Below are 11,664 nucleotides of genomic sequence, written 5' to 3' on the forward strand. Positions count from 1 at the left end.
GTGCTCGTGGTGTCCTGGGCATGGAGTCTGGGAAGAACATTCTAGCTAATGCAGCCAAGAGTGCCCTCTTATTGGAGGATTGGCTTTTCCCATTTTTCAAAAGGTAATAGGAAAAACAAAAGGTCCTCTGTGTGGAACGGCCCTTGTAATTTATGGGAGAGCAGCTGGAGCAGACAGAGGCCCCTTCCGGCCTTCACTCCACCGGGTTTATTACACAGTCCCACTTAAGTAATGATTCATCCAACCAGGGCGGGAGGCAGCCTTGGGATCACTTCAGCCTATCTTCCCACTTAGAGACAAAGACATCTCCTATCCTTGGGGAGCCTCGCTTCTTATAAAACAGATGAGTGCATCTGGTCCATTAAAAACCCATGAGGCAAAGGCCAGAGTGTCCCGGCGAGGTCTGTACTCAGAGGACACTGCTGCTGGGGACCTGGGGGGCCTCACCCAGAGGCCGTGCTTCCTGTTGCCATAGCCTCCACTGCCCCTTTACAGGCCCACCTTCCCCCAAGAGCACCTGGGAAGAGGAGCTTGGAGGCTGCCTGCCGGCCATAGCCTCCTCTGTCCTCCCAGAGCCAAAGGCGCTCTCCCTTCCCTATCATCTTGCTGGACATTCCACACATGTTTTCTCAATCAGTAAGGCATTCCCTGCATAGTTACTTGTTTAAAAGGAAAAGCAAAGGGTTTTTTCCAACAAGCAAGGGGTGAGGAAGGAAAGGGGAAATCACTGTCTTCCATCACCACGGCAGCACATGGAAAGTGTCCTTGCAGACACAACTCCCAGACGGTGCAGTAAGGTTTCCACATTTTATACCTGAAGGATTCCTGAGACCCTCGACCCTGGTTATGCAACCATCCCTCCTCTGATCCAGCACTGAGACCTGACATCCGGTCCTGGAATGGATTCCTGGGAGCTCCCGCCTCCTGCAGCCTGCCCTCCTGTCGGGGGGTACGCCCTCCCGTCCCACTTCTGCCCGGAGTGTGCTATTCGGAGGGTAGGGGAAACTCCAAGGCTGAAAGCTTGTCATGCCTTCCCATTTTAGTCGGAGTTCCTGCTACGTGATAAGCAGGCAGTGAGCAGCCACCAAACAGCCCACAGAACCGAGCCCTCACCCACTCCAAACTACAGGCTGAGCCTGGGCCTCGGGTCAGAAGCCCGGCTTGTCTGGCCAAAGGCAGCTGGCAGATAGAGGGCTTGAATGATACTGAAGGTTAGGAATGACAAGGTTCTTCCTGAGGACTGGTGTCTGAAGACAGATCACTGACAGTCCTGTCTCCCACAGACAGAAGCAGCCCCCAGCAGGACAGCTGGTGGGGAGGGGTACCAGTCCCCCTCCCGCACTTCCTCTCCTAACTCACTCCTGCTTATGCTTCCTGTCTCAGCCTAGGGGTAACCTCCTCGAGGAAGCATTTTGCATGTCTGTATTATTCTTTCTAGTTTTCTATGCCTTAAAAGTAAAGTCAAAGCAGCCTTTTGGCCCTCACCACCACCACCACCCCTGCTTTCCTCCTCAGATGATGACAGTGACTTTGATCTAAGTCCTTCTGGCCCATTCTCTAGACACTCACATCCATCCCCAATTACCCTTAAGGAACATAGAGCAGGAGCTGTGAGTTCTCAAACTGACCAAGGGGTGTGGGCCTCACACATGATTTTGATTTTACCACATGCTGCCCGCTGGTCCCTCAGGAGACCTCATGCTCGAAGCTGAGTCAGGGGACCCTGAGACACACAGCCTCGCCAAGACTTGAGTCAGACTTGCTATTTTGGTCACATTTTAAAATAGGAAAGATGTACCCCCTGGACACCACTCAAATGCCTGTCAGCTGAAAGATGTGTTCCAAACCAGGGGCGTATCCATGGAACAGGATGGCCATCTGAACACCAAACTGCAGATACCTATGGCAGCATCCCCCATGCATCAGGCTATGCGAGAAAACCAGACTTGGGGGGCTACACACCATCCCAGTCCGTTTATGTGAGAAAGACAAAACTGTAAGATCAGAGAACAAATTACTGGTTGTCAGCGGCTGGGCACAGGGTAGCAGACTGACTGCAAAGGGACAGGAGGGATGTCTGGGGGTGATGGAAGTCGTCTGGACCTCAACAGTGATGACAACACAACAGTGTTACACAGTAATGTGTGTTTACGACAATGCCCCATTCAGTTTGCCAAAACAGAGCAAATCCGCTAGACCAACATCAGACCTCCACCGCACCTCGCACCTGACCTCGTCAGTGAGACTCAGAACCTCTCCACGTGCACTCGTGCCTCTGCCTTCTGCCTTGAGAGCTGCTTATTGATCTCTTTTACCTACTTTGTGATGAGGTTGTTTAGCTCTTTGTTATTGACTTTGGGAAACTCTCCACCCTCTTTATTACAGCTTTTCTGTGCTTAGACACGCTTTCTTCTTGAATAGCTGGTCACATTTGTCAATGTTTCCCTTCTCATGTGTGCTCCGCTCCTTCTCTGGTGAACCTCTCCTGGGCCTCCCTGTCTCACTGGGAAGCAGGATTTCAGTACTGACCCTTTCACCCCACAGAAACTACCCTCCCATATTATTCTATTCATATTTTTTCACACTCCTTACAATAATGGGGCTCGTTTGTAGACTTGCTTCTTTCTGTGTCTCCCCCATACATAATAAACTCCCTGAGAACTGGTACCAAATCTGTTGATTACTACTGAACATCCCAGGCCTAGAACAATGCCCAGCACACAACAGGCATTCCACAAACATCTGCTGAATAACAAAGTCAAGAACAGTGTAACGCAAGTGCCTATGATGCATGGAAACATGCGTCTAGCATGTAATACACACTATACGTAACTGTTAATGACGTATCAGTGTATCACTGTACCATTGACAGCAGTAAACATCACACCTCTCATCAGAAAACAGCAAATGTCCTTCAGGGCCAATCTCATGAGCTCCAATAGCTACCTAAAACTTTTAAAATATTGAGACGCTCTGCTGTAATAATTCTGAGACTGGGGATTTACCAAAAACAACATCATCAACAATAAATATAATACAAAACAAAACAAAAACAAAAAACCCTAAACAGCTTTAACTGAAATATTGAAAAATTTATGTATATATATATATATATATATATATATATATATATATATAAATAGTCTATTATGGAGCTGAGCATCAAAATGAGAAGAATGATTACATGAGCAATGAAGTTGTCACTGAATGGAAATGTTATCAACCAATAAGAATGGACAGAGACTGCAAGAGTATTCAGGGATGCCTACTACCTGACAGTAACTAGGACAAGTCAGGATGTGACCATATACACCAGAAGGGCAACCACAGCAATAAAGACAAAACAGTAACTGTATTTAACTCAAGAAATTATATTTAACTTTTATAGGCTTTTCCCCAGATTTTCAAAGATAAGCTCCCCTTCCTTTCTCACGTGGAAAGCCAAATTTCCCATCACAGAGTCTGGAATCTCCAACTCAGTTACCTGCTTCCTGAAATACCCTCCATGTGCATTTGTCATCTCTCTAAATATAAAATCTGGAAAACCACTCCTTGGTTGCAATCCTTGGAAAGTGCCCCCAGAGTTGGCAGGACCCACTTAAGTCCATTTCTGCCTGGTCTTTAAGGCTCTTGAGAGTGTCCCAGCCTCCTGCCATCTCCCCTTGACACACAGGAGCCTCCTCTCCCGATTCCCCATCTTCTGGGCCCTTGCTGAGACCAAAGACCCCTCACCCCTCTTCCCTACAGGGTGGGGACTGGAGGACTCAGCTGCCACATACTTGGCTGCCTCCTTTTCATGTCTTTCCTCCCTACCCCAGCAGATATCACCAGCGATCTGCCTCTCTCCTCTACTGGGAGGTTCCTCACTGCAGAATCAATTTCCTGTACCTGTACTCCCTCACCCACGTACTCGCTCCTTCCATCCCCTGAATTCCTACCATGTCCCAGGCACCCTTCTAGAGCCGCCCTGTTGGACAGAAACAGAACGCCGGACACATGTACTTAGATTTTCTAGTAGCCACGTTTTAAAAAGGTTAAAAGAAACAGGTGAAATTAATTTTAATAATGTACATAAGCCAATATATCCAAAATCTCATTTCAATATACAATCAACATTAAAGAATTCATTAATGAGGTATTTCACATTCTTTTTGTACTAAGTCTTTGAGAGTGATGTGTATTTTACACATGCATTACATCCCCATTAAGACAAGCCTCTTCCAAGTGCTCAGGGGCCATCTCAGGCTGGTGGCTACCGCACAGGACAGCAGTTTTAGATGCTTGGGATACAGCACTGAAGCCTATTACTGGCAGCCATGCCCAGCACCACAGCCCGGGCCAAGAGCCCGTGATGCTTGCTTGTTTGCCCAGAGGCCCTGGCTTCTGACCCTGTTTTAGGCACTTCTCAGCACAGTGGGCGGACGGATCGTTTCAAAAGCTCAATCATATCCCATCAGTTTTCTATCTGAAACCCTTCAATAGCTCCCGCTTTTACAGAGTAAACGATGAATTGCTGTGTAAGGTGACAGATATTAGCTAGATTTGTTGTGATGCTCATTTCACCAAGGTCAGGTACACCTGAAACTAACAGAACGTTTTATGTCAATTACACCTCAGTCAATGAAAGAAAAAAGAAAACAACGTCTCCGCAAAGACCTGAAGACCATGTAAAGGACCCACTGCGTGCTGCTCTGCCGTCCCATTCCGCCTTTGTCCTAGCCTCCTGGCTCACGCCACCACTCCAGTTCATTCTCGGTGTTGCTCCTCCGTCTCACAGGCTCACCCCTGCTCTCAGCCTCTATCTTGGCTCTCCCCAGGGCCTGGAACAGCTTCCTCTGCATCAACCTCCTCCACCTCCTTCAAGGCTGCTCCAATGTCGGCTTCTGTACGGAGCGTTGCCCCACCAGCCAACTTAACACTGCAGCCCACCCCAGGCCTCCAGACTCCTGCTCTACCTGCTGCCTTAGAACGAATTATCCTCTAAAGCACTATTAACAGGACACCTGGGTGGCTCAGTTGTCAAGTGTCTGCCTTCCTTCAGGTCATGATCTCGGGGTCCTGGGATGGAGTCCTGCATCCGGCTCCCTGCTCAGTGGGGAGTCTGCTTTATTTATTTGAGACAGAGAGAAAGCGAAAGAGAGAGAGAGAGAGAACAAGCAGAGGGAGCAGCAGAGGGAGAGGGACAGGCAGGCTTTCCACTGAGCAGGGAGACCCACATGGGGCTTGATCCCAGGATCCGGGGATCATGACCTGAGCCACCAAAGGCAGACATTTCACTGACTGAGCCACCCAGGTGCCCTCAACATACGAATTTTGGAAGGACATAAACATTCAGTCCATAACAAATACCATGGAGAAAAATAAATCTCAGGAGGGGAAATGAAAGAATACAAATATAGCAACTACCACTTATATAATAACTATCACATGCCAGGCCTGGTGCTAGGCACTTCACGCCCAGCGGCACAGCAGGGCCAGAGTCACTCTGCACAGAGTGGGTGCAGTTTCTGCCTCCACCAGTTCCACATCTCCCTCTGAGGACCACCCTGCCCCACCGTGCGGCTTGGGCTGGAAAGGATGCTAGAGGAGGGCAGGGATTTTTATCTCTTTCCTTCCCTGCTGGATCTCCAGCAGCTAGAACAGTGCCTGGCACACGGCAACTGCTCAGCAAATGAACGAACGGATCCATCAGTCTTGAGCTGAGTAGCAGAGTGACCAAGCAAAGGGAATCCTGAAGAAAAATCAGGAACGACTGCTCTTCTGTCTCTGTCAAGAACTTACTTCCTCTGTGCTAAGTGCTCTGCACCATCCCAGAGAGGGAAAAACCATTCTCCCTGCATCGAGCTGAGAGGTTAAGTCACCTGCAAAGACAGACTGAGGCCTGAGAGGTACCCACCCCCACTTCCCTGTCTTTTTTTCGGAGACCTGCTTCTGCAGCTTCCCTGATCGCTTATCTCTTTCCTACTTACAACAACCAGCCTTTCTCTCAGATGCTTGCAAAGACCTCTAGTGAAGTCACTGCCATCTTGTCATCTGTGTCCCCAGAATGTCACCTTTACATTAAAATGTATTCAGAAACCACTACTCCAAGCAGCCACAGGAAGTAATAAAAACCCAGTAATTGTAGCAGTAATATTAGCTCACTTCTACAGAGGGTTTACTATGAGCCCAGGCCCTCTGCCGAATGCCTGCTGTTCATCCCCGATTTCCTCCTCACGCCAACTTGTGAAGCAAGTGCTTTACTGTCCCCATTTTATAGATGACAAAACTGAGGCTTACAGAGGTGAAGTAACTTGCCCCCAAAATAACCCTGATCTGCACTACCTCTTATAGGCATTACCCAGATGCCTCCAGCAGCTACCTGGTTTCCTTCTCTTTCTTCAGGGTTCGTTCCCACGGGGCAAACCCTCCACTTCCCAACACTTTGGGCTGTTTCATCTCTAAGACAATGAGAATAGACTAGGGGCTGCTTGATTCCTTAAAAACAAAGCAATCCTTGACAGTCACCTGATTCAGATGAGAACCAGGGCTGTGTTAGCCACCAGACTGGTGAAGACCACCGGCCCCTCCTCACCCAGCCCCTCCTCGCGCCACCCTCCCCTGCTCTCAAGCAGCTCATGGCTAAGAAGGGAAAAAGAGGCAGGTAAAGAAGTAATCCTGGGGCTCAGATTACCCACCAGACACCAGCAAAACAACATCCTCTACCTTCACCCCCCCACACAAAAAGAGGAAGAGAAAATAAAGGAAAAACAAGTCAGAATTCTGCCACCAAAAATGACTGAGACCATTTTGGCCTCGTGAATGTAAGTCTTGTGTTTTATGACCCATGGTGTCATTGTTTTTACCGACAGGGTTGAAAGAGGGGCTACGACAATCTCTGGATAGGGGGTTTGGAAGCTACTGGAGCTGCACACATGCAGGATAAAGGCAAGGACTCAGAGCAGTTGCCGGGAATGTGCAGGAAGGGGAAGATTTGCTCAAAGAGCCCTATCTCCCATCTGCTGTGATGTTGATGGTCATTAAATGCCGGTTACGAAGTCAGGCAGGGTGCCTGGTTGTGGCACTTTACAAACACTCACAGATTCTGCACTATGTCTGAGCTTCCTGTCCGGGCTCCGGGGGGCCTTTGCTCCCCAGGCTCTGGGGTCAGAGCTCTGCAGACACTAAAGGCCTGTCTCAGGCTCCGTGGCCCCACAAGGCGCAGCCCAATCCAAGGGTCGGAAGAGGCAGGCAGCCAGAGCCAGAGGTGTCTTTGTACAAGATGTCAGGATTGGGGCACCTGGGTGGCTCAGTCATTAAGCATCTGTCTTTGACTCAGGTCATGATCCCAGGGTCCTGGGATCCAGCCTTGTAATCAGGTTCCCTGCTCAGTAAGAAGCCTGCTTCTCTCTCCCCCACCCTCACTCCCTCTGCTTGTGCTCCCTCTCTCGCTCTCTGTCAAATAAATAAATAAAATCTTAAAAAAAAAGATGTCAAGATTTCTGTCCTGCCTGAGTCCTGCTGCTCTTGGTCAAAAAGCATCCTTTGCATATTCTTTTTTTTTTTTTTTAAGATTTTATTTATTTATTTGACAGACAGAGCTCACAAGTAGGCAGAGAGGCAGGCAGAGAGAGAGAGAGGAGGAAGCATGCTCCCCGTGGAGCAGAGAGCCTGAAGTGGGGCTCTATCCCCGGATCCTGAGATCATGACCTGAGCCGAAGGCAGAGGCTTAACCCATTGAGCCACCCAGACACCCCATCCTTTGCATATTCTTAATTTCACTGCCCTCTTACTTCTGGGAGCAGGCCCTGGGCCAAATCCTGACGGCAGTGTTAGTTCCCACCTGTGTGATTTCAGGGCTACTTTCAACCACTCTGAGCTGTGGGTTCCTCATCTACAAAATTCTGGTAATAATAATAATTTTATATGATCATTGGGCGATTAAGTGAGATAATATATTTAAAGCCTTTAAAACCGATGCTGGCCCATGATAAGAACCTCATCATCGCTAGATACTTTATTATAATTGCCTGGTGAGGTTGTTAGGAGCATACAATCCAAAGAACATGCTTGGCATAATATATAATTTCCTGTTATTATAGGAACTACTATCATCATTATTATTTATTATTATTACTATTGTTATTAGTTCCTTATATTACTTGGAGAAACAGAAGAGACGGAGGAAGCACCTATGAGAGAACCATCTGAGCAGCGTTCTCCAGTAGGCCGAGAATTTCTGAGGCTTACTAGGTAGACTATAGAAGTGGCCATCAATGGGGCTTATCAATGTTGCTCTGTTGCCACCTTGGATCCGGGGCTCCCTATAGACCCAGGATACAGAACAAGGGAGTCCTGGTCTCTTAAAGAGATCACAAACCAGCATCAGGAGAGAAGGAAAAAAACAAATACAAGGAGAGTGATGTGTCTACAGCCAGCTGTGAAAGGGAATGCAAAATAAAAGGCCCAAGCATCCAGGAGGGCATCTGACATAAAAGAGCCACAGTCAAGTACAGCCTTTAATAGGCCCATGGCCACATCGCCAGACAATTCATTCCGGCAACTATCCGGTCCTCAGATTCCTCAGAAAAAGGCTGATCTGCCATTGGTCTGGCCAAATTCAGGGATATGAACACAAAGAAGAAGAAAGCAGGGGTGTCTTATCATCCAGGAGACTCTTGAGCTGAGCTGTTGGAGAAAAGTGTCCATCCCAGGCAGGCAGAAGGTTCCAACCCCAGCCAGCCTGCCTGCCAGCCATTCAAGAAGAAAAAAAAAAAAAGCTAAAGCCCATGGGATTGACTGGATGTGGACAGGGAGAATTTCCTCCGGTGTTTTAGACCAGCAATCACAGAGACCAGTGGGGGTCGGAGATCTCAGAACGGAGAAAAAGAACTCCCTCCTTCTAAGCCAAAAAAGCTCCAGCCACGGACAGAAAGAGCACACCAGACAGCATGGGGGAGGGAGGGAGGGGAGAGGGAGGAAGAGAGAGGAAAATCCGAAAAAGCAGCTGATTTGTCTACACTTCCAGAGAAGCCTGGCTTATGCAGGATTCTGCACTCAGAGTAAGTAAAGCCACAACAATAAACAGGACCCTTCACCAGACCAAACTACAATGTGACCACATAATAAATCCCCTCTGGGAATTCAATGGGTACAGCATTATGGTTGACCCTGGACCCAGCCAGCCTTTCCATCACCAGACCCACACGAGGAATTCCAGTTAAGCCCTCTGCCAACGGCTCAGACCACGAGGCCATCCTCACCTCTAAGATGTAACTCCCCTCGTCGTGGAGACCGGGCCACGAGTCTTTGCCCAGCCAGCGATTCTGTTTGTCCTTCTGCTGCTTCCAAGGTTTTTCTCCTAATAAATCTTTCAGGAAGTTCCACTCAGGGTTGAGAGGATCCATACAAGTGCCTTTTCCACTGGTTAGAGTTTTAGAAAGATTTGCTGTGACCACAGGACTGTGTCAAATGAACAAGCCTCAACTTGTCAAGGCCAGTATGCAAAATAGGTCTGCAACATCCTATGACTAACAGCAGAGCAGATACAGTCCCTGTCCTCCAGGCCCCCGCCCACCCACCACACACAAACACACGTTTTTCTCCAGGCTTTGCTTCCTCCAGCAGCAAAACAGCTCCAGGAGGCAGGACTCACAGTGGTGGAGTGGGCCAGCCGGGGTTGCCAGCCTCCCTTTGGAAAACATAAGACCAGAAAGGAAAACCAAAACTTCACTCTCTACTCCCTAAAAACCCTCGCAAGTGATTTCCCCTCTTCTCTCATCTTCTGGAAGGGCCTGAAGCCAGGGGCTCCCGTGAACAGAAGAATATTCCATGCTTACAGAGTATCAGGAAAATTCATAGTGTATCCGGGCACCGGACACATGCAGCCTCATGGCTGCCTTCCTGAAAGTCAATACCCACCCCCAACACTGGCAAGAATAAGAGCATGTTAGTCCAAGGAGAGTAAACACAATTACACCAACAAGCCATCCAAAAAGAAGGACCATGAGAAGGGTGTGGGGGGCACCCAGCAAATCTGTAAATACAATGCAAAAGCAGAGAAAGTTTCCAAAAACAGTTTCTGGGTTTTTGAAAATCATCTGGTGGGGGAAGATAATGGTCAAAGGATGGAGGCCGCATCACATGCTTCACAGACCTCCAGCTTCTCAAAAGGGTCCTCCAAACCCTATCTGCGACCCCAAATCGGTACTGATTGGAGGAGCTCTATTTTTAGGTGTTCGGTAACAATACACCTTCCATCAAGTGCACAAACCCAGAATTATCTCACGCATGCATTGTCCATTTGATGTCTCCCCCCCCACCCCGCCCCCCACCAACGCCCAAACTCACTGCCACTCTCCAGTCTGGTGATGAGGAAAGTGCGCGGTTAACAAGCACACATCGGAATCCCAAAGCCCCTCTCCTCCGTCCAGCTACTCTCTGCGCATCCCAACTCGCCAGGCCTAGGCTTGCGAGTTCCCAGAAACGCAGAGGGCAAAATTCTAACTTACTGGAAGGTGGATCCCGCTGTGTCTCGGCAGGTCGCCGGGACTGCCAACACCCTCTCCGCGTGGAAATCCGCTCGGGGCCCCGGGGGGTGTCGGGGTCCGTCCCTGCGCGCTGCCCCTCGCTGCCGGTCCGGGTCCAAGCCGCCCCGAGCCTGCCCAGCCCGCGGGCCCATGTGCTCGGCGGCCGCACGCGCTCTGCCCGCTGGAGCGCGGGGCTGGCGGGCCGCCCGTGACGTCACGGCGGCTCGCGCTCGGGCCGCGGGGGAGGGGGAAGCGCGCGCCGCCCGGCCGGCCGCGTGCGTCCCGGGTCCCCGCGCGCCCGGTGCTCGCTGGCCCCGGCTCCTAACCGCCCCGCGCGTCCCTCCGCCCGCCGCCGGGGCAGCGCGGGTCGCCCAGCGTCCGAGGGTTGCGCGAGGAGGCGGGGCGGGCCTCGGGCGCCTTGGCCGCGGAGGACCCAGAAGACGCTGGGTGGGGGGAGGGGAGCGGAACGCTGGGTACCCGGAGAGAGGGTGGGGGGAGCGCTCGGCACCGGCGGGGGTCCCGGCTGCACTGGCGCCCAGGCCAGAGCGAACCCGCGCGAACCCTGCGGGGATGCCCGCGCGCTGGAGCGCCGCGATTTCCGCACTCCTGCTCCCAGCCTTCCTCCCCATCCTGGCGCTCTGGAAGCAGGGAGTCTTCCCACTTGCCGGATGGGGAAGGTGAGGTCTGTGAAACAGAAGAACCAAGATGCCCTGAAATGGGAGGGGAGACCCCTGTCTGAGCTCCATCCCTAGCGATCCGAGCGCCTCCGTGGGTACCACCCAGCATCCGCGGGCCTGGCGAGGGGGGCACACGCACCTTCCCACCTTCTAGGATCTCCCTCTCCTTCTCCAAAGGCTGAGGTTGGCAACCCCCCCCTCCCCCGTAGAGAGCCGCTGTCTGCACCGTTCCCTCCACCATAAAGTATGACAGTCCCCCACCCCCACCCCCCAGTGCCCAATAGTCCCTCCGAAGGAACTCCGGAGCGCACGCCTTTTTGTTTTCTCCTCGTTATCCCCGGACTGGACCTATGCAAGGAGCTGTCTCTTTTCAGTTGAGCATTTATTGAGCACCTACGTACGGGGAGCCGAAACCCTGCGAGGTGACGGAGTTGGGCACAGACCATGGAAGGTCACAGTCCGGTGAAAAGATGGACGCA

The 11,664-nt window shown here is 50.8% G+C and overlaps 1 protein-coding gene across 1 annotated transcript in view; it reads right to left on the reverse strand.

Moving 5' to 3' along the window:
* LOC116876988 (translation initiation factor IF-2-like) overlaps positions 1-11,137 on the reverse strand; it is a 69,257-nt gene extending 58,120 nt beyond the window's left edge. The window contains exons 1-2 of the mRNA XM_032873445.1: positions 10,491-11,137; positions 9,243-9,402 (exon numbers count right to left, since the gene is read on the reverse strand). Coding sequence (XP_032729336.1) covers positions 9,243-9,402; positions 10,491-11,137 — 807 coding nt within the window. The remainder of the gene's footprint in view (positions 1-9,242; positions 9,403-10,490) is intronic.
* Between the last annotated feature and the right edge of the window lie 527 nt (positions 11,138-11,664).

This window comes from Lontra canadensis, unplaced genomic scaffold (assembly GCF_010015895.1).
Source record: "Lontra canadensis isolate GAN:19392208 unplaced genomic scaffold, GSC_riverotter_1.0 scaffold49, whole genome shotgun sequence".
NCBI classification, from domain to species: domain Eukaryota; kingdom Metazoa; phylum Chordata; class Mammalia; order Carnivora; family Mustelidae; genus Lontra; species Lontra canadensis.